Source organism: Ovis canadensis, chromosome 1, assembly GCF_042477335.2.
Source record: "Ovis canadensis isolate MfBH-ARS-UI-01 breed Bighorn chromosome 1, ARS-UI_OviCan_v2, whole genome shotgun sequence".
Taxonomy (NCBI): domain Eukaryota; kingdom Metazoa; phylum Chordata; class Mammalia; order Artiodactyla; family Bovidae; genus Ovis; species Ovis canadensis.
Genome location: NC_091245.1, coordinates 206,809,006 through 206,832,436, shown reverse-complemented (window position 1 = coordinate 206,832,436; position 23,431 = coordinate 206,809,006). Strand labels below are relative to the sequence as shown.

The 23,431-nt window shown below is 43.8% G+C and overlaps 1 protein-coding gene across 2 annotated transcripts in view; it reads right to left on the bottom strand.

The window, feature by feature from the left end:
* KLHL6 (kelch like family member 6) overlaps nt 1-23,431 on the bottom strand; it is an 82,534-nt gene that overhangs the window by 7,403 nt on the left and 51,700 nt on the right. Inside the window, exon 7 of one of the 2 annotated variants that reach the window (XR_011250206.1) lies at nt 21,687-22,311. Coding sequence is in view for 1 of the 2 variants with exons in the window: in XM_069558998.1 (XP_069415099.1) it covers nt 22,010-22,311 (302 nt within the window). In the remaining variant the exon portion in view is untranslated. Of the gene's footprint in view, nt 1-18,375; nt 22,312-23,431 lie in introns of those variants that run through there. The other variant, XM_069558998.1, reaches the window with a different exon arrangement.

The following is a 23,431-nucleotide window of genomic DNA, read 5'->3' as shown; positions in this document are numbered from 1 at the left end:
TTGCCCCCAATCCCTCCCAGCATCAGAATCTTTTCCAATGAGTCAACTCTTTGCATGAGGTGGCCAAAGTACTAGAGTTTCAGCTTTAGCATCATTCCTTACAAAGAACACCCAGGACTAATCTCCTTTAGAATGGACTGGTTGGATCTCCTTGCAGTCCAAGGGACTCTCAAGAGTTTTCTCCAACACCACAGTTCAAAAGCATCAATTCTTTGGCACTCAGCTTTCTTCACAGTCCAACTCTCACATCCATACATGACTACTGGAAAAACCATAGCCTTGACTAGATGGACCTTTGTTGGCAAAGTAATGTAAAATATTGTAAAGTAATTAGCCTCCAATTAAAATAAATTAATTTTTTAAAAAACACAATGATTTCAACACAGTCATTGTATGGATCCATAGTGTTTCATGTTGTTACTATTTACAGTATTAAAGTCTGGGAATTTATTAAGCATTAATGGAACATCTAATCAAGCAGAAGAAGGATGTGAAACTAAGAGCCTGTTTTTGTAAGTCTGAAGCCTCAGGACCTACTCTGTGCTGAATGAAACAGGCTCCTGACATTCCCTGCCCTGTTGGCCAACTCAGACTCCTGCACCTTTCCCTGGGTCCCACCACCGCCTGGCACAATGGCCATCTCCTGCGTTTGGGCTCCCCCTGCCTCCCACGCTCCCCACCCAGACCCTGCCCCAGCAGCCTGGTTCCCACAGGGCCCTGCGTGTAGCCAGGACTCCTAGCCCCTGCCCCTGTTTCCTCCTTCCTGGGTCACCCTCCCATCTTGCTGCAAGTTCTCACTTCTTAGAGAGGAGAGGACAGTTCAGCTCTCACCTCCAGGACCTCTCCAGCCCACGCCGATTCCTTCTCCTTGCCATCCTACTGTGCATGCAGTCACACAGTAACTGAAAGGCCTATGACCTTTGTTTCTTTTCTTGTGAGAAATGACAAGCAAGGTGTGATTAGACCAAAAACCACATCATCAAATTTTTAAAAACAGAAATATATTTATAGAATGATCGTAGCATGAGGAGGGATAGTAGAGGACTTAGCCTTACTTAATCACCACAGTCAGATGTGCCAGGATTCTGGAGTGTGAAGAAACTGAGGCTTGGGGCTGTTGAGCTCGCCAATTGGCCCTTGGGACAAGTTCCTCTCTCAGCTGGGCACCAGTAGGCCCAGCCTCGGTTGCGCTGGCGCTGCTGCTGCCAGTGTGGGGTGACTGGGCCTCTTAGGCCTTGGTTTCCTCGTCTATAAAGGGAGGACACTAGACCCACCTGCACAGGTTCAGCGAGGAGCCAGTGAGTGATGCAGACAGTCAGAGCTGGCTCAGGCCTGACCCCCAGGAAGCTTCCATCACATAGCCTGCAGCTATTGTTTCATACATGGAGCCGTCTCACCAGCCTGGGAGTGAGGAAGGTGACCCTCTGTTTCCCTCCATGAGGGGCATCTATGAGCATGTTTGGTACGGCATTCACTTAGGGCCTTGTGCTCCTCTGACAGCCCCATCTTTACTGCCATCGTACCTTCAGAAGTCCTAATGCTGGGTTTGGTGAGGAGGGAGCAGGCCTTATATGGGGGTTTCACCCCCTGGGTCTGGTACACCTGGTATTGAAGGTCTTGGGCTTTCCCATAGGAGCAATGTTGATGCAATAGCTAAGTCTGTACCTTCTGTGGAGGGCTGTAGGGCATAGTGATTAGAAACACAGACGGTTGGGCTATTTGCCTCATGGAATCTTGATGTGTGTGTGTTGGTATGGGGGGGGCAGTTTCTAAGAATAAAACAAGGAGAAATAATGATAGAGTACGCCATTAAAAAAAATTACAAGATAAATGGAAGCTGAGGGAAATATTCACAGCATATACACCCAGTGGCTCAGCGGTAAAGAATCTCCCTGCAGTTCAGGAGCCACAGGAGACATGGGTTTGATCACTAGGTCGGGAAGATCTCCTGGAGGAAGGCATGGCAACCCACTCCAGTATTTTCTCCTGGAGAATCCCATAGACAGAGGAGCCTGGCAGGTTGCAGACCATGGGGTCACAAAGAGTCGGACATGACTGAAGCAACTGATCATGCACCCATATTACAAAAGGTTACATTTTGTAATCCTTGATGTAAAATGAGCACTTGCACATTAATAAATAAAAGACAAAGGACATAGGCAGTTCACAAAAGAAGTGGAAATGATTAATAAGCATATGAAGATATGTTCAATCTCCTTAGTTATCAACCAGCTTCAAGTTATAACATCAATGAGATAGAATTGCTTTGTTTGTTCAACAGACAAAGGATTTTTTGTAAAATGATAATAACGTAGGTAGGCTAAAGTGAGGATTTAACCTTGCTCTAAGGAATCTTGGAAACATGCATCAACTCCTTACTGTCTGCATACAGTGGAACCAAGCAAGTCCACATTTATATTATTGGAAATAATGCCCAAAGATGCTTATGATTATTAGAATAGATTAAAGTTTACAAACAACCTGAATGTCCATTAGTAGAGGGGACTAAACCAAGTATGTTTTTATCTTTAGAATGGAATATTCCACAGCTATTAAAAAACACATTTTAGAAGAATTAAGATAACATTAAGTGGGGAACTGTTCATGATATATTGCTGAGTGGGGAAAGCAAGCTGTAAAAACAGCATGTACAGTAGACGGTATATTTTTGGAGAAACCTCTGGGCTATCTGTGTCATGAAGTCTCTCCCTCTTACTCAGGAGAGATAGACAAATTTGAACATGTTTTCAGTCATTTTAGCATTGGCTAGAGGTTTTTTGCCAAGTAGATTTACTTGGCATTCTACTTTCTGATTTTCAACATAGCTCCTAATACAGGGTCTGCTGAGTTTGGCATCTACTGAAGTTTTGGAGGTAGACCCAGGAAACCTAGAAGGAGGTTTGAGATACTGGATATTAAATATGAATGTTTATGTGTGAGTAAATATTACTGGTGCTTGTCTATGGGTGAGGAGACTGATGGCAATTTCATTTTTCCTTATTTATTATTTTTATTATTTTTACTACCTAAATTTTCAAAAATAAATCTATATCCTATAATTTATGCTAAAAATGATATTTTAAAGGTAATTTTGAAGTGAGGATATCTAGGAGAGTGAGAATTAGTATTTTCTTCTAGATAAAAGTATTTAATGAAAATTTAGGGACTTCCCTGCTGGTTCAGTGGCTAAGATTCCATGCTCACAATGCAGGGCGCCCTGGTGCAATCCCTGATCAGGGAACTAGATCCCACAGTCCACAACTAGGAGATCCCATGTCACAACACAACCAAAAGAACACTTGAGCCACACACAGTGAAGGTCAAAGATCCTGCATGCTGCAACAAAGACCCAAGGTAGTCAAATTAACAAATAAATAATAAATAGTTTAAAAATAAAATTCACAGCTAAGCTTAGAAGTAATTATATATGTGTAAATTTATATATAAAAGACTAGAAGTAAATATGCCAAAATCTCCAAAGTGGTACCCTGCTAGGATTATTAATAGTAAAATTATGAAGATTAATAGTTCTTCTTTATACTAAATATAATCTATATACTTATTTACATACATATATAATACATATATAGAGAAACTACATCAAAATTCTCTTGGAGAAAACAGATGACCAACCACTAGGTTACAAGGAAACATGTGGCTTAGCAAAGCCTTTTTTTTTTTCTACAATTCCTATATCTACAATTCCTATATCTAGGGCTCCTCTGTGCTCAGAATACGTGTTGGGGATCCCTTGAAATGGCCTCAGCTATGTTCCAATAAAATTTTATTCACCAATGCCAGAATTTGAACTTCATATAATATTCATGTCATGAAACAGTTTTCTGGAGGCTTTTTTGAACCATTTAAAAATATAAACACCATTCTTGTTGGCTGTACAAAAATGGGCATTTGGTCCACCCAAATGTATTTGTTGTACTTGCTGACTCCTGATGGAGAAAACTGAAAGAGGTAGGGGAAATTCAGAGAGGAATCTCTTCTTAGCTGTAGAATTGATGTATTAAAATAGAAAGGAAGAAACCAGATGAAGTTAGAGAGAGAAATATGATAATGCGGAACCAAACTACATAAGGTTTTAGGAGAACTTTGGTTTTAGGGATGCGGTGAGGCATTAAAGGGGCTTGCTGGGTGGTGCTAGTGGTAAAGAATCTGCCTGCCAATGTAGGAGATCCTGGCCAGTTAACTTAGTTGGTTAGAGTGCAGTGCTAATAACGTCAAGGTCGCAGGTTCAAGCCTGATCTTTGTGTGAGCCAAGTTTGTTTGACATTTTGGGCTTCCTTAGTGCCTCAATGGTAAAGAATATGCCTGGCAATGCAGGAGTCGCGGGTTCGATCCCTGGGCGGGGAAGATCCATAGGTCAGAAATACTCCCGGAAGGAGGAAATGGCAACCCACTCCAGTATTCTTGCCTAGGAAATCCCATGGAGAGGAAGCTGGTGCGCTACAATCCACGGAGTTGCAAAGAGTCAGACAGAAGAGAGCACACACACCCAAAGCAGGAGATGCAAGAAATGGGGATTCAATCTCTGGGACAGGAAGATCCCCTGGAGCAGGAAATGGCAACCCACTCCAGTATTCCTGCCTGTAAAATTCCATGGACAGAGGAGACTGGAGGGCAGAGAAGCCTGTCAGGTTACAGTCCATGGGACTGCAAAGAATTGGACACAACTAAGCAACTGAGCACACCGAGGCATTAGAGGGTTTTGAGAAGAGAAATGCCATGATGTGACTTAGGCCTTAAAATTATAAAGTCCAAATTTAACCTGGTTTTGTAATAGGAAGTAGTTGAACTTGAATGGATGAATTCGTAAATAAAACACCTAGAGAAAATTCCTTTCTGAGTCTTGATTTTTCTCCCAGCTGGGCAAACTCAACTAGTTCTTAGTTTAGCTAAATCACAGGAGAAAACACTTTTACAAAGATAGTCTATGTGAATCTCAACCTGAATGAGGTTGATTTCTCTCCATGTTTCAAAGGTTTTTCTCTATTGAATCCAATGCCGTAGAAATGTTTTCAAATTCTGTTTAGATGCTGACTGGTCACCAGAAAACTCCAAAGTTTGAATACTCAGGCTGAAAAAACTGTTTTTCTTGTCTGAGACTAGTTTCTGTAACTTAGCAATGGAAGTATTTTCACTGCAAGGGAAGGACCATTATATTTCTACTTTAGTCACCACTTCCCTGAGCTGAATGTTGACTGCAGAAAGAAAACTGAGAAAATAATCTTGATGACAGTAGACTTGCCTTGTGTTTCTTTCCACCTGCACACCTGCATTAAAGGGTAATTGTGAGGAGTAAATGAGCATTCAGTCATAAGGCATGCAGTGTCATGCCTGGCACCTGTAGATGCTGAATAAAGAACACAGTATGGACTTACTTGGGTTCTTAATCAGGCTGGAGAGGAAGGCACCCCTTTGCTTCTGGTAATTGTAATCACAGCCCCCTCTGTCCCATAGCTTCTGGTTTTCATTTCTGGGTCAAGCTTTGTGCTAATTCATTTATCCAGATGTTTCCTGCCTCTTTGTGCAAAAATACATAGCCCTGTCCCTTTAGATGTCATTGCCAGGAGTGAAAACCTGAGCACCCAAGAAGAGGTCTCTTCCCTACATTCACTCTCTCAGTCAGATTCTTCACCTGGTTGAGGTAGTCACATTTGAAATTTTTACCTCAAAGCACTTACCTACAAAATGTCCATAAGGGAAAAAATGAAAATGACACTTTCTTGTCTCTCTGAGGAATGAGTAAGACGAAGCTCTTAGCACAGCACCTGATTTAGGGTAAGCTTTCACTACTGGTACCTCAGAGATAAAAGGAGAACACCTGGGGTTCAGGCCTTTAGACCAGGAAACAGTATACCTCCATTTAGCACTCAGTGCTAGAAAGGGCCCTTAAAAAGTTGTGCATCTATTCTGAACGCAAAAGAAAAGTTTTAGATGAAACCAAAACAAAAATAGTTTCCTCACTTTAATCCTTTTTTAAAATTAATTAATTTTTAAATTTAAATTTATTTATTTTAATTGGAAGCTAATTAGTTTACAATATTGTATTGGTTTTGCCATACATCAACATGAATCCGCCACGGGTGTACACGTGCTCCCCATCCTGAACCCCCCTCCCACCTCCCTCCCCGTACCATCCCTCTGGGTCATCCCAGTGCACCAGCCCCAAGCATCCTGTATCCTGCATCGAACCTGGACTGGCGATTCATTTCTTATATGATATTATACATGTTTCACTTTAATCCTATAGTAGGAAGAGCCGCTTCTGAACTAGTGGGATTAGAGTGGTCCCATCTCGCCGTCTAGTGGACAGCTAGGGAAAAGCCAAATTTAGAACAAGTTAATTAATCTGGTTTTAATTTTGTTTTCTAAGTCTGTAATTCACCAAAAATGTGTTTTAAAATCTGAATAAAGTCCCTATTAGATTCACTGGTGAAGAAATTTCATTCAAATTGTCAACGCAGAACAAAAACAATAATATTTAAGCTCTAAGCTCCAAAACTATCTAAATGAAGAAGTTCTGCTGAGAGAAGAGAGAATACGCCCCAGGATTTATCAGCATAAATTTCCATGGCCATCAGTCCCGTTCATCTGGAACTTCTTTTGCAGCAGACTGGGTTTATTCTGGCACATGCACTGGGAGTGTCCCCGAGACCAGGGCTATGTCTTCCCAGAACACCGCTAGACGTTGACTGGGACCAGAGTCATTCCATTCATTTTCAAAGAATGCAACTGCCTTTTGTTACCAGGATCCTTGGCAAGGACCTGTGTTCTTGGTTTGAGGTTGTGTGTGTGTGTGTTTCCTTTCCTTTTATTACTAAGGCTGTTCGTGACAGTTATAACCTGCTCTCTCCCCTTAGGTGTTTATGAGAATTTCCTTTCTGTCCAGAATGAAAACAATGGCAGTAAGATTACCTCCAAAACTAAGGAATAGTAGCATATATTGAAATATCCAGAGATGTTCTGAGACCCTCTAGTTAGTGTTGCTGCTGCTGCTGCTGCTAAGTCACTTCAGTCGTGTCCGACTCTGTGCAACCCCATAGACGACAGCCCACCAGGCTCCCCCGTCCCTGGGATTCTCCAGGCAAGAACACTGGAGTGGGTTGCCATTTCCTTCTCCAATGCATGAAAGTGAAAAGTGAAAGGGAAGTTGCTCAGTCGTGTCTGACTCTTAGCAACCCCATGGACTCCAGCCTACCAAGCTCCTCCATCCATGGAATTTTCCAGGCAAGAGTACTGGAGTGGAGTGCCATTGTTAGTGTTACAATTACTATAATATTAACAATGATGTCTGAGGAGGCCTTACAAATAGCTGTGAAAAGAAGAGAAGCGAAAAGCAAAGGAGAAAAGGAAAGATATACCCATTTGAATGCAGAGCTCCAAAGAATACCAAGGAGAGATAAGAAAGCCTTCCCCAGTGATCAGGGCAAAGAAATAGAGGAAAACAATAGAATGGGAAAGACTAGAGATCTCTTCAAGAAAATTAGAGATACCAAGGGAACATTTCATGCAAAGATGGCTCAATAAAGGACAGAAATGGTAGGGACCTAACAGAAGCAGCAGATATTAAGAAGTGGTAATTATACACAGGAGAACTGTACAAAAAAAGATCTTCACGACCCATATAATCACAATGGTGTGATCACTCACCTAGAGCCAGCCATCCTGGAATGTGAAGTCAAGTGGGCCTTAGGAAGCATCACTACGAACAAAGCTAGTGGAGGTGATGGAATTCCAGCTGAGGTATTTCAAATCCTAAAAGATGATGCTGTGAAAGTGCTGCACTCAATATGCCAGCAAATTTGGAAAACTCAGCAGTGACTATGGGACTGGAAAAGGTTAGTTTTCATCCCAATCCCAAAGAAAGGCAATGCCAAAGAATGCTCAAACTACCACACAATTGCATTCATCTCATGCACTAGTGAAGTAATGCTCAAAATTCTCCAAGCCAGGCTCCAGCAATATATGAACTATGAACTTCCAGATGTTCAAGCTGGATTTAGAAAAGGCAGAGGAACCAGAGATAAAATTCCCAACATCTGTTGGATCATGGAAAAAGCAAAAGAGTTCCAGAAAAACATCTATTTCTGCTTTATTGACTATGCCAAAGCCTTTGACTGTGTGGATCACAATAAACTGTGGAAAATTCTTAAAGAGATGGGAATACAAGACCACCTGACATTCCTCTTGAGAAACCTGTATGCAGGTCAGGAAGCAAGAGCTAGAACTGGACATGGAACAACAGATTGGTTCCAAATAGGAAAAGTAGTACGTCGAGGCTGTATATTATCACCCTGCTTATTTAACTTATACGCAAAGTACATCATGAGAAACGCTGGACTGGATGAATCACAAGCTGAAATCAAGATTTCCAGGAGAAATATGATATGCAGATGACACTAGCCTTATGGCAGAAAGTGAAGAAGATCTAAAGAGCCTCTTGATGAAAGTGGGAGCTCAGTTCAGTCGCTCAGTCGTGTCCGACTCTTTGCGACCCCGTGAACCGCAGCACGCCAGGCCTCCCTGTCCATCACCATCTCCCGAAGTTCACTCAGACTCATGTCCATCAAGTCAGTGATGCCATCCAGCCATGTCATCCTCTGTTTCCCCTTTTCCTCCTGCCCCCAATCCCTCCCAGCATCAGAGTCTTTTCCAATGAGTCAACTCCTCGCATGAGGTGGCCAAAGTACTGGAGTTTCAGCTTCAGCATCATTCCTTCCAAAGAAATCCCAGGGTTGATCTCCTTCAGAATGGACTGGTTGGATCTCCTTGCAGTCCAAGGGACTCTCAAGAGTCTTCTCCAACACCACAGTTCAAAAGCAGAGGAGAGTGAAAAAGTTGGCTTAAAGCTCAACATTCAGAAAACTAAGATCATGGCATCTGGTCCCATCACTTCATGGAAAATAGATGGGGAAACAGTGAGAGACTTTATTTTGGGGGGCTCTAAAATCATTGCAGATGGTGACTGCAGCTATGAAATTAAAAGACACTTACTCCTTGGAAGGAAAGTTATGACCAGTCTAGACAGCATATTAAAAGGCAGAGACATTACTTTGCAAACAACGGTCCATCTAGTCAAGGCTATGGTTTTCACAGTAGTCATGTATGGATGTGAGAGTTGGACTATAAAGAAAGCTGAGCGCCGAAGAACTGATGCTTTTGAACTGAGGAGTTGGAGAAGACTCTTGAGAGTCTGTTGGGCTGCAAGGAGATCCAAACAGTCCATCCTAAAGGCAATCAGTCCTGAATATTCAATGGAAGGACTGATGTTGAAGCTGAAACTCCAATACTTTGGCCACCTGATGCAAACAGCTGACTCATTTGAAAAGACCCTGATGCTGGGAAAGATTGAGAGCAGGAGGAGAAGGGGACGACAGAGGATGAGATGGTTGGATGGCATCATCGACTCAATAGACATGAGTTTGGGTAACTCTGTGAGTTGGGGATGGACAGGGAAGCCTGGCGTGCTGCGGTTCATGGGGTCGCAAAGAGTCAGACACGACTGAGAGACTGAACTGAACTGAACTGAACTGATAGCAGGTGCTATTTTTGAGCTCCTGCTGCTACTGCTGCTGCTAAGTTGCTTCAGTCATGTCCGACTCTGTGCAACCCCAGAGACAGCAGCCCACCAGGCTCCCCCATCCCTGGGATTCTCCAGGCAAGAACACTGGAGTGGGTTGCCATTTCCTTCTCCAATGCATGAAAGTGAAAAGTGAAAGTAAAGCTCAGTTGTGTCCGACTCTTCACAACCTCATGGACTACAGGCTACCAGGCTCCTCTGTCCATGGGATATTCCAGGCACTGGAAAATCAATCCAATCCACTGGAGTGGATTGCCATTGCCTTCTCCATTTGAGCTGCTAGATATTCTAAATTGTATGCATTTTTGCTAATCCTCATACCAATCCTGCAAAACAGGCTGTAGTATTCCTGTTTTAGAAGGAAACTGATGCTCAGAGAGGTTAAATTGCTTACCCAAGATCACACAGCCAGTAAGTGAGGAACAAAATCAAAACCACACTTGGGTCTGACTGAATCCAAAGCCCCTGCTCCTACCCCAGGCGATGAGCCTCTCAGTCATTCACTGCCTGTGACCTGCCCAACCGATTCTGGGGTCCCCTCAGCACTGCCACCTGGGTACTAAGACTTAGTACCCAAGACTCTCAGTAGTATAGAGCCCATGGCCAGTGGATCCAGGAGAAAGGGGTTAAATATGGAAATAATGAAGACACTGCAAAAGACTGCCCATGAGTTCCCCTTTCCTCCCCTGCACAACCAGTGGCTTTGACTGAGGGACATTCTTCAAGGCTTCTGGGTTCCAATAATTCTGGGTTCCTTCCAGGAGCCACAGGGGAGGCTGGATGAATAGGATGCGATCCCTGCTGCCAGAGCCCAGGGGAGACACATGAGGGCTCACCCAGGGCAGATGCGGTTTGCCTCTGAAGAAACTCTCCCTCCAAGGGTCTTCTGAGGAGATTGTGGGTGACTGAATCCCCTCCCCGCACCCGTCCTGCAGGGCCGGCAGCAGAGAGGGGCTTAGCACTAGTCATCGTTTCACCCCAGGAGCCGCTTACTCTGAGGAATGGCTGAAACTTGTCCTCAGGGCTTTCAGTTCTCTTGTTGCCTCCCTTTCCCCGTCCCCGCTGGCCCCGACCTGGGACCAGTTGCAGGTATTCTGTGGCAAAATGGGCCTCAGGCCCTGCCCCACCCGCAGCCTCCCAGCAGGTGCCTCTGGGGTCCTTGGCAACAGGCACTGTCCCGGGCACTGAGACCAGGGCCCTGGAGATGCAGCTCTTCAGTTCACACAGGGGTGCTCGAGGACACAGCTGCCCCGTTCCTCCTTAACAGCCTTCCAGCAAGACTGCCATCCCTCTGTCCTCACTGTCTGCTCCTGGTCTAAGGGACCCAGGCTGGATGACCGCCCTAGAGAGGTGTCTCTGGGGGTGCCTGTGGATGCCCCGCAGTCATGCCGGGGAGGGGCAGTGGGAGGCACCTCCCTGAGCCAGGTTGTCCTCTGCCCTCCACCCCTTAGCCATTTCCCATATATTAGTAATCTTAGGCTGTCTAACAAATTCCCTACACCTTAGTAGCTTAAAACAATGAACATTTACCATCTGGGCTTCTTTCCTTTTTTTTTTTGCAGTGGGGGGAGGGTAGGCAGGGTTGGGGCGGGGGAGCGTGCTGCGCTACATGCCTCGCTTGCATGATCCTAGTTTCCTGATCAGGTATTGAAACTGAGCCGCAGCTGTGAAAGTGCCAAGTCCAAACCACTGGACCACCAGGGAACTCCCATATTATCTGTTTCTGAGGGGCAGCTCAGCTAGGCTCTCTCCTGGCTCAAGGTCTGTCGTGAGTCCAGTAAAGCTGTTGGATGGCTGTGATATTTCAAGCCTTGAGGACTGCTGGGCCACGTCAAAGACAGCTCAGTTCAGTGTGGCTGTTGGCAGGAGGCTCCCATCTGGAAACTTTTTTCATTGCTAAAAGGAAGGTACTAATAAAATGGTACAGTAGCTTTGGAAAATAATTTGGCAGTTTTCTCAGAATGTTAAGTATAGTGTTACTATGTGACCCAGAAATTTCATTCCTAGGTTTATACTCAAGAGAAATGAAAATATATTTTCACACAGAAACTTGCATGAAAGTGTTTGCAGCAGCATTATTCCTAACAGCCAAAGGTGGAAATAATCTAAATGCTATTTCCATAAATTAGAATACTTTTCAGCTATAAGAAGGAATGAAACATTGACACATGTTTCAACATACACAGGAACCCTGAAAACATGCTAAGCCAAAGAAGCCAGACAGAAGGCCACATACTATATTAATCCACTTATAAGAAATGTCAAGAAAAGGCAAACCTATAGAGGAAAAAAGTAGACTAGCAGTTGCCTAGGGCTGGGTGGAAATGGCAGTGACTGTAAATGGGCATGTTTTTTGGGGGGGTGGTGAAAATGTTCTACAATTAGATTTTGGTGAAGTTTGCACAACTCTGTAAGTGCACTTAAAATCATTGAATTCTATAATAAATCAGGTGAATTTTATGGCATGTAAATAACATCACAATAAAACTATTTTTAAAGGAATGAATGTGTCAATGCACCAATGATGAATCCACGATAACTTCTGAGTGAAAGAAGCCAGGCGAAAACACAATATCTGCTGTATGATTCCAGTTATATAAAGTTCTAGAAAAGGCAAATTGCTCTATACTAACAGAAAGCAGGTCATTGGTTGCCTGTACAAGGTGGTGGAGGAACAGGATGGTTGAGAGGCAGAGCTTACCGAGGGGCAGGAGAAACTTTGAGGTTGGTAGTTTCATTATTAATGCCTTGTTTGTGATGATGGTTTCAAAGATGTATGCTGCTGCTGCTGCTGCTTAGTCACTTCAGTTGTGTCCTATTCTTTGTGACCCCATGGACCGTAGCCACCCAGGCCCCTCTTGTCCATGGGATTCTCCAGGCAATAAGACTGGATTGGGTTGCCATTCCCAGCTCCAGGGCATCTTCCCAATCCAGGGACTGAAGCCAGGTCTCCTGCACCGCACACAGATTCTTGACCACTGACCAGATACATCTGTTAGTGAAGCCCTCACAGTTGTATACATTATGTCAAACTTATCAAATGGTACCTTTTAAGTATGTGCAGTTTATTGTATGCCCATTTTACCTCAATAAGGCCTTTCATGATAATGCTACGATTTGGCATTGAAATGAAAAGTTATCTGGAGACACAGATGTGTATAACGGACTTTTGGACTCAGAGGGAGAGGGAGAGGGTGGGATGATTTGGGAGAATGACATTCTAACATGTATACTATCATGTGAAATGAATCGCCAGTCTATGTTGGACGCAGGATGCAGCATGCTTGGGGCTGGTGCATGGGGATGACCCAGGAAGATGTTATGGGGAGGGAGGTGGGAGGGGGGTTCATGTTTGGGAAAGCATGTAAGAATTAAAGATTTTAAAATTAAAAAAAATAAATAAATAAAAAATTAATTAATTAATTAATTAATTAATTAAAAAAAGACTGAATTGTAGAGCCAGACACCAACAAACTTGTATGAAATAATACAGAGGGAAAGGAGAGACAGGGAGGGAGGGAGGGAATGGGAGAGAGAGGTGGTAATAATTCATATATTCAAATAAACATATGCATATTTTAAGCAAAAAAAAAAAAAAAGAAAAGTTATCTGTACAGAAAAGCAAGGAAACAGAGCCGTGGGACATAAATTTTATATTCGTGAAATAGATATTCATTAGAGGAAGAATGACCACAATCTCATATTTTGCAAAGCAAAAACAAGTGCTGTAGGACACCTAAGTAAATGATGCTATAATAGACCTTGTCACTAAGATGATGTGTAAAGGTCACCAATATTATGCTAAGGAATGCGGATGAAGGGTAGGCACATGGCCCAATTTCTGAGGATGGAGAAAAGAAATTTTAAAGCAAAGAAAGTTGGTGTGACTGGACTCATACAATATGAATGCCTATCATTAAGGCATGCTTCCATCTTTCCTTTGTTAGAGCCAACTAAGATAAAGATTTATCTTACAGTTTTTACTGTCTCAAACTTGATGACTTTGAGATAGAATAGGGCGCAATCCCTCTAAGAGCTCATTAGGAGAGAAGTCTGGTAGAGAACTGGGGGGACAGAACAGAGTGATGGGGCTTGGCAGTTCAAACTAGACCTTACTTTTTAAGGAAAATAAACCCTTGAGAGTCCTTGGCTCTGCCTCATCACCAAAATGTAAGTAAGGAACTTGTTGTCATATTTTGCCTCATGTGGAGCCTTTGAAAGTGCAGTCTTATCTCCTGTAGAGTCTGTTAGGGCTGGAGGTCAACTTAGAGGAAAAACGACATCTCCAACCACTCATTGTTGCTTTTTCTGTCAAAAATCTCTGGCTTTGCTCAGATCACACAGTGAGCTAGTAATATATTATTTCTAGATTTTTCAGAGTGACTCTAGAATTGTGAGATGCAGACAGAAAATGCTTAAATCCTAGAAGCATGGAGTTACATGGGTCCCTTGTCATAACTGCAGCAGTAGTGGGCAGAGCAGAAGCAGCACCAGCTAAAGAGACCACAGACAGTGTCCTGGCCTGATGCTGGGAAGGTACTCAACATCTGGGAGCCTCACCTCAGTTTTCTCATCCACGGAGCATCAATTTACTTCGTAGAGCTCTTTGCAAGGACTAAACGAGAGGGTACACCAGAGGCTGCAAGCTCAAATGCCTTTGGGGCCAATCAAGTCAGTGGAGTCTGGCCAATTGGAGAGCACAGCCCCTTTCTATTTATTGATTGATTGATTTTTGGCTGCACTGGATCTTTGTTGTGGTGTTCGGGCTCTTCACTGCTGTGTGGGCTTTCTCTAGTGGCCGCAATTGGGGGCTACTCTTCCCTGCAGTGAGGAGAAGGCAATGGCAACCCACTCCAGTACTCTTGCCTGGAGAATCCCAGGGATGGGGGAGCCTGGTGGGCTGCCGTCTATGGGGTTGCACAGAGTCGGACACGACTGAAGCGACTTAGCAGCAGCAGCAGCAGCAGCTTTCTTGCAGTGAGCGGTCTTCTCATTGCAGGTGGCTTCTCCTCTTGCAGAGCACAGACTCTGGGAGGTGTGGGCTTCAGTAGTTGTAGCTCTTGGGCTCTAGGGTACGGACTCTGTAGTTGTGGCACATGGGTTTAGTTGCCCCACAGCATGGTGGGATCTTAGTTCCTGGAAAGGATCGAACTCATGTCATCTACACTGGCAGGTGGATTTTTCAATCACTAGACCACTCAACCCTTTTCAAAAGAGAAGTTTCCCTACTCTGTGCTGACCAGTTGTTATGTAGAAATATGGGCCCAATGTTGCCAATTTTTAAAAACGTTGCACAGTCCAAAGAAAGATAAGTATGGTTTTTATCATTCAAACTGTGATGTGTGAAATGTCTAGGAAGTGATCAATATGGTGTGGTAATAGTTGGGTGGCAGCTTCTCAGGAACCCCTTCCCCCACCCTATACATTATTCCTGGCAGGTGATGAAGCAGCAACATTCCTTGAGTGTTCATATGTGCGCTGGCTCTGTGCAAGGTGCCCTAGATGCAAAGACCAGCAGAGAAACAGCCCCTATTGCAACCTTCCTTTGGAATCAGGGAAGTTGGTGACAATGCTGCAGCCTAGTCTAACCCATCATGTTTCCAGCCTTGGTTCCTAGTGAAAATTCCAACCACCTTCTGGGATGACATATTCTCCAAAATCATCCAGAAATAGCACTGCTAGAACCTAATTTCTAGTTCCCATCTGAACTGCCACACGTTTTACCTAGATTTTTTAAATGCCTTGTTGCACTTAACCACTAAGGATTTTTATTGGTTTTATATTGCTCTGAATCTCAATCCACATTATTTCAAGATATAAGAGGTTTTAGAAAGTCATCTAGGCTTCCTATAGGTCACTGACTTTAAAGGTTCTGGCTTTCATCCTGCTTTACCACCCACCAATATCACCACTGATGGTCTCATTTTCACCAGATACACATGTGTCTGAGTGTTACTATTTCCATTTACACAGGGAATGTAGATAATCATCTGAGAGGTTCTCCCCGAAGCCCCTTCGGCTCCTGTGACCAAGCAGTTGGGAAAGTCAGCCCCCAGCCCACCATGATGAGAGCACACAGGGCAGGGTCAGAAAGACCAAGGATTTGGAGAAATCTCAACAGGGCTTCCCAGGTGGTGCAATGGTAAAGAATCTGCCTGTCAATGCAGGAGACGCAGAGACGTGAGTTCGATCCCTGGGTCGGCAAGATCCCCTGGAGAAGGAAACAGCAGAGAATCCTCATGGACAGAGGAGCCTGGAGGGCTACAGTCCATGGGGTCACAAAGAGCCGGACACAACTGAGCACGCACACACACACTGAGCACACGCACACACAATGCAATGTTTCCTGGGTTCACAAAATAGTTGCTTTCAGCAGTCACTAACTACTAATAACCACTGTGAATGTAACAAACTTGATTTGCAACAGCTTGGGTATGTAACATTTGTGAATCTGTGTCATTTCTGAACTTGTCTTATGCCCTACCATCTTCCTCTGATCACAGGCAAAGTTCTTACAGTGACCTTGAGACCCCTTACCATCACTCAGAATTTACTCCAGTCACCAAGACCTTCTTACTGCCCTTTGAATACACTGAGCCTCCTGCCTTAGGGCCCTGCACTGGCTATTCCTTCTACCTGGAATATGCTTCCCCAGATATTCTTTTCACTCAAGTTACTTTATCAGAAAGAGCATCTATTCACCCTGTTTAAAGTAGCATGCCTACCTTGTTGTTGTTTAGTCTCTAAGTCATGTCCAGCTCTTTGCAACCCCGAGGACTGCAGCACGGCCAGATTTCCCTGACCATCACTATTTCCTGGAGTTTGCTCAAATTCATGTCCATTGAGTCGGTGATGTTACCTAACCATGCAAGCCCCAAACCCTGCTTTACTCCTTTTCAAGCATCTATTATTACTTGACATTGTATTATATACTTGTTTGTTTTTATAACATTCTCCGCTGGAATGTTAGCTCATGAGAGCAGGGACTTTTGTTTTGTTCCTGGATGCGGAGCCCTAGTACCTAGAATCCTGTCTGGCACAAATTAATTACTCAATCAATATTTGTTGTACAGTTTCACAAAGACTCACTCCTTACTAATGTCTAAGTCTCAGCCAGAACAATGTGTAATGTATTGTTTTTCTTTCAGGCTCCTATAGTGACCTTTTCTGGGAATGTAACATTCTACTAGGATGCAGTTTGATAATTAAAAATCCAGCATTTCTACCTAGACAAATTTGTCACTGTCCCCAAACTATTTATGGCTCATCCATATTTCTGGGAAATTACTCAATAAATGCTCCTATTACTATTTTTTATTGTGAGAGAATAGAATTTCACCCACAAAAATTCTGTTTGTCTAAGGTCGGACTCATGGGTTTCTTTGTGCAGTCAGGTTTTTCCCTCTGGTTTCTGCTGCAAGTGTTAAACTAAGGTTTGCAACCTCCATTCCCCGCTCTGTCTTTGCCCAGTCCTGCACCCTCCACCCTTGTATTTTTCAAGTGTGACTTGGTGTGACATGTGACCCACTGGGCAGACTATCAGGGATGGGGCATGCATGGCTATCAAGGTCATAAATGTCATTCAGGAATCAATAACAAAGGAGAAAGCTGAGCAGGTAAGAAGAAAAGGAAAATCCCCAGGTATCAGAAACAAATGTGGGAGTGAAAACCAGAGTGATTAGTAATCAGGCAGCCTGGGCAGTCTGGGGGTGGGCGAGACCTGACCCAAATTAGTCCCCATCACCAAGAGTCCTGAATGTGACAGCATACAGAAAGAGAAAATGTGGCATGAGCCCACTGGAAGAGGGGATGGGGACTGAGATCCTACATAAAGCCCACATCTCCAGTGAAAAGGAGGCTGGTCCATCGGAGGTCACATACCAGCAGAGCACCAGGAGCATAAAGACAAGGCAAAGAGAGCTGGGCAGATGCCAGGCCCTGGCCAAGCTGCCCAGGCATCAGATTACCAATTAGATCAGTAGAAAAACTGGAAGGTTCGGTGGTGAAGTTATGGTCAAAACCCCATTTTGACTTTCAGCTGGTGAACTGCCTCTTGGATCCATGGCCCAGGATTGACTCCAGAACACGTACAACCCATGGAATGGGACTGTGTTTCCCAAGGTTTTCCACTCAGAATCCATAAGACTGAGAAGTGAGAACTTCTGTCTCTAAGGAGGCTCAGAAAGAATGGTCTAATGCCATTCATGTGGCTGCACATTTCTTTAAAGCCCTAGGTTTTCCTTTCCAATTGCATAGCATCTTTGTATTGAAATCCAAAAGAAACTAAATGATGACAAGTTTTCCAGTGCTCGAGAGTCACAGCTCTCTGGTTCATATTCCCAGTTTCACGTTCTCATTTTTGAGAAGCACAAAGGTTGGTTAAAGCTACGGAGACTACACAGAGATACTGGTGGAGGCAGGGCTGAGAAGTTAGACCAGAAACCTAGAGGGAGGCCTCCTGCAAGAAGGCTTCAAGTCAGACAGGATGAGAGTCACACAGTTTGTAAACTCACACAGATTGGTAAACACTGGCTCCCAGAGGCAATGAGGCACTAGGGAGGGAAAAGCTGTCTACTTTTGCCATTCTGTAAACCAAATCTGATTAATTTTAGCATGTGAGTTTATCTAAGCCCCCTGGAATCAACTGAAACATTCCAAATTTCCCCTCCTAAATTAATTTCTATTCAGATACCACTTATTCATTTCAACAAAAAAAAAAAACAATTCAGCTAGTAATTGTATATAAAATATTCTTATTTACTCCATTCACACTCCATACATACTAAATAAATAAAAATTTTATTTGATTTTTACCCATAAATGGTATCTTTAGTTTGACCACTTAAAAAAAAAATACAACTTCATGTAACCAAAATGCTTGAAGGATTTGGTTAACTAAGGATTTTGTTAATATTTTTATCTAAAAATATGAAAATCTGACCTGTCAAAATTAGTTTTGCAGTAGCCTGTTTGAGATATTTACAGATTTCCATGAAAGTTGACTCCTCAAATGAGGAGATCTCATACAACACCCAGATCAGATACGAAGGAGAAAAAGGCTTTTGCAATCCCAAGTTAGGACTTTACATAAGAAATTCCAGTGGTGTTTACCCACTTTGAAAATTTTACTGAGTATTTTTCTTTTTCAAAATCAAGTAGGATAAGTAAATAACAACAGTACCTCAAGGACTTTCATAAATAGCAAAGCTCTATTTTCACAGCTATAAGCAAAATATTTGCACTTCCCTGAGAGCACAGCTTCTTTGAGTTCAAGAGCTCTGTGTGTGTGTGGGTGTGGGTGTTTCCTGAGGCCAATGCATGTAGAATGTGATGAAAGCTAAGAAGAGAATATTAATCTGTTGATGTTTGGGTGAGCTTAGCTCCCTACCCATTTCAGATCAGCCTTGGCAATTGGGGCCCTTTAACCTCTCTGACAGATTCTACCTCATCAGAGCCTCTGGGCCTTTCTCTCTTGGTCCAGCAAGATAAAGAGACCTAGCCAAGCAGCCCAGAGGCCCCACAGCAAACAGGTCTTACTGCTAGTCCTGCTCTAACTTTGCCTCACTTCTAAGCAGTGGGTTCCTTATGCTCCTCTCCCCCTTCTTGAGAATGGAGTCATGCTCCCAAACTCCAGGGCCCCTGGCATCATTTTCTAGACTTGTGTCCAAACCTGACTTCCTCCTCCTCCTACCTCATCCTCCTCCTTCCAGTCAAGGGTTCTCTATCCACTCATGGGACCTGACTCAAGATCCAGTAGGCTGTGCCAGGACATTCTGTCTGAATCCTAGAGCCTTCTGTGTCTGACTCACCTAGCACCAACCTGCCTCGTCCCCCTGCTGGCAGTATGGCTTATGACAGTTAATTTCCTGTGAACTAGGTTTTTGCTTTTTCATCTAAGAACGGAAATTAGATTTTAAGAGCTTCCATCCCTAGCAAGGGCCTAGAAATTTAAATCCTGATGATACAGAGTTTCCCCAAAATGACCTGAACTTTTTTTATATCCCTAAAAGTTACAGACTGACAGCTTCAAGTGTGGAAATCTGGATCTTCTTAGTAGGTGTATCTGTCTGCCAACCCATTATTGACAGCCAGGTTTATAACACAGAGATCCTAAATCCTCAGTTTCCCAGCATAAGTTTGACCTGTTGAAAATTTGGGTTCAAAATTTGCCAATTGCTCTCATCAAAGCACAACCAGGACAAGGAACACATTCTTTCTGAGGGGAGGCTCTCTGTGTTGCCCATAATGCTGTCATTGAACTTTGAAATTTCTTCCTGAAATTGTCTTTGAAATACAACTGATTCCTCCCAGAGCTCATAAGTGGTTTCTGAAGGTAATCCCAAGGAAAGACAAACATGTAAACAATGGCTGCATCATTGATCTAAGAGCACAGCTTCCCAAGGAGATCACTTGGACAAGCAAGAAAGACCTGAATGCAACCTCATAACTTCATGTACATCTCCTTTTCTCTAGCTTGATGAAAAGAAAAATTATAATATTGACAAGTGGCCCATTTACCTGCTTATTGAATGTTTCTAGAGTGGAAATTTGTCTTGCTTTTTGGAGTCCCCAAGGCTTGCCAAACATAACAATTTCAGGAATGTTTGCTGAATTGAAGTAGTTTAAATTGTTTCAGTTGAGAGCTTCATTAAGGTTATCAGTATTCATGGGTAAATGAGGTATGCGTTCTAAATTTCCACAAATATGTTTGTATTTTCCCACCTCAACTTTCACAGCAGGGAGCTAAAGTGTCATACCTGACTCTAAGACACAGAGCTTCTCAGACATCAACATGCATTTATATTTATCCTCAATGATCTATGCATAAATAGAATTTTCAGTTGTAATTTTCCAAGTCTGTTTTATCTGCTTTGAGCTGTAGCTTCTTCTAACCAAACTTTTCTATGAAAGTTAAATTCACTATCAACTCTAATACCTCTGTCTTCCCAAACTGCTGATGTACAAGCACAAAATGGCACATCTGACATGAAATAAAACTCTATAAAGAGATTTGAAATCATATGATGAAAATAAAGGGCATTAGGTAATGTAGTTACTATGTTGTTACCATTATTGTTGCTTTTTAAGTACAGCATCTGAAATAGGATATCTTAATCTGTTTCCCCAACTCCGGGATTAGAATGAATTTCCAGTGAGCTCATTTGAAAGCTCTATCTCTGACAGTAAAGAACAGACTCTGTTCTTTAAGTCAAAACTGCGCCAACCTGATCCAAAAACCAAATAGGAGGGATTAAAAGGATCCTGAAAATGAAGCTTCCAAGCAGGTGGAGTCACAGGGACATGGACCCAAATCACTGTCTAAAAATTAGAATGTATACTGTCAAGAAGAGCCAGTCCTTCCTCAGAGGCCAGCAGTGTAAGAATGTTTACATAAAACAAACAAACAAGAAACAAAACAGTATTCTGACTCTCTAGAAAAATCTTTTCTACATTTTAATACAACTGTTGGACATTAAAAGGCTAGGGCACTGGGCTGTGCTGAAGGTACAATTCTGTCCGGCAGTGACAGTTCCAGGCTACAGTGGGCCTCCTGTGATCATAAAAGATAGAGGTTTTTGATGAGGAAGACAAAAGTTTTTTATGTGTTCCAGAGCAAGCAGGTCTTCCCAGACCCATCTCCCCAGAACTGTCAGATGGAACAACCTATGATACACTCTTGACAACAGGCCCAAGGTTACCACACCAAAGATCCCATGTGGTTTAAATATAAGGAAAAGAAGAAGAAAGAAGAAGAAAAAACCCTTTTTTCCCCTGCTTTGCTGAGTGAATCCTCCAGCTAACCTGTCAGACCAAAAGATGAGCTGTTTCGCTTTGTGTTTTCCTGCTCTGGGATAGACGGCCAGACAGAACCTACGCTGACTTCGAGATGGAAAGACCTGGGTTTAAACTACTGGTTTAGCTACTTAGAATCTGACTGACCTAGGCCAAGCACTTAGCCTCTCTTAAGCTCAGTTTCCTCACCTGTCAAATGGGAGTTTTAATATCCAGTAATCAGGTCATTAGGACAGTAAAAAGCATTGGTGTACAAAAGCGCCTGGTATAGAACCTGGCAGGGGCAGGTGTATCTTACATGTTAAGTGAAGTCGCTCAGTCGTGTCCGACTCTTTGCAACCCCATGGACTAGGCTCCTTCGTCCATGGAATTTTCCAGGCAAGAGTACTGGAGTGGGTTGCCATTTCCTTCTCCATGTTAAGTACTCTTCTTTCCTCCTGAGGTAGGTCTCGCAAACATTCCTGGCTGGTCGCGTATCCCAAAGCTGTGACTTCCGAGGAGACTCCAGGGGGCGCCGCGGTGAGCCCCCGGTCCAGCCCCGCTGGTGTCCGAAGCAGGATCGAGGGGCAGGGCTGAGGGAGGCGGGCTCTCCGCGTGACTCCGCCCTCGGCGCACCCGGGATCAGACCGACACAGCTCCAGGCACGATCCTCCGAATATGGGTGTACGACTTCCTGATGGTGACGCTGCCGTGGTGGGACACTCCCCGGGGCAGGACGCATTCCTCCGTCAGTTTCTGGGCCTCGGGGTCCCAGCACAGCACCGTGGCGATGACCTCGTTCTTCTCGTCTCGCCCCCCAGTGATGTAGAGCCGGTTGTTGCAGGGCGCGATGCCGCAGCTGGCCCTCTCGTGGCTGAGCTGGGTCACCAGGCACCAGCTGTCCTCCAGGGGGCTGTAGGCGTACAGCGCTCTCATGGCCCCTCCTGAAGAGGAAACACCGTGAGCGTTTCACTGTTTTTCTGGTTTTCTTCCCCATTAACTACTAAACTACTACTGGTTAGGTCAAGTCTACCACCTTGCCAAAAGAAAGCAAATTCATGGCTCTCAAGAAAGCCAGAATGGGTAACTAGGGGCGGGAAGTCTCATGCTGGAAATAGGTCACAGCCCTTGAAACTTTGCAGCCGGGTGCTAATCAGGTTCTAAAGGACGCCTGACTTCCCGTGACTGCTAAAATGTACCCTAAGACTGCTTCCTGGAGGAAATACCAGGTGGTGCATCAGGCAGGCCTGGCGCATAAACCCGGCTCTGCCACTTCGGGATCTGTAACCAGGAACACCAAGACCATGGTGGTTATGAGAAAACAGAGGGATCAGGCACATAAAGCACCTGGCGGAAAGCCTGGTACATAGAAGTATTGATATACATGACAGTGACTAAAAGTGGGGGCATCTCTAAACTGAGCATGACGGGGAACACCAGCTCTAGTAACCCATCTTGAGATCAGACCTTTGAGGCAGAGTCATGAGTCTGACCAGAAAAGCACAGGAAACCTGAAGCAAGGGAGAAAAGGGATTTTTGCCTTAATCTCTTCCCATATTTTGCATTCAGGAAGCCTTCTCTGGTTAGCGCTTACTTGCTGAAGTTATTTATTTTTGTTATTTCCTTAATCAGTAGTTCTCAACCCTGGCTGTACTTTAAAATCACCTTCATGTTAAAAACACCTGGCACTGTGGCCAGTATCCTCCTCATTCTGACATTGGTCTGGACAAGCCCCAGGTACCCATGTTTTTGTAAAAAACTCCGTAATGAGTAGTCAGGGTTGAGATCTATCATCCTTAACAATTACATGCCCACTGTGGTCTGGCTGGTCAGGCTCTCCTTCCTGCTAAATGCAACCTTTTAGAGCCCTCAAGCAAGTGGGAGAATAAAATTCCCATGAACACAAGGTAAGAAATAATGGTAGCTGCTGTTTACTGGGCACTTATACTGTGCATATTCAATTTCTGTGCAATTGCTAATGCTTACAACACACTTTGTTCCCATAGCAACTTCTGGCTTTCCCCTTCCCAGGGCCCCATTGTCTATCTGCTCTGCCTGTCTCCT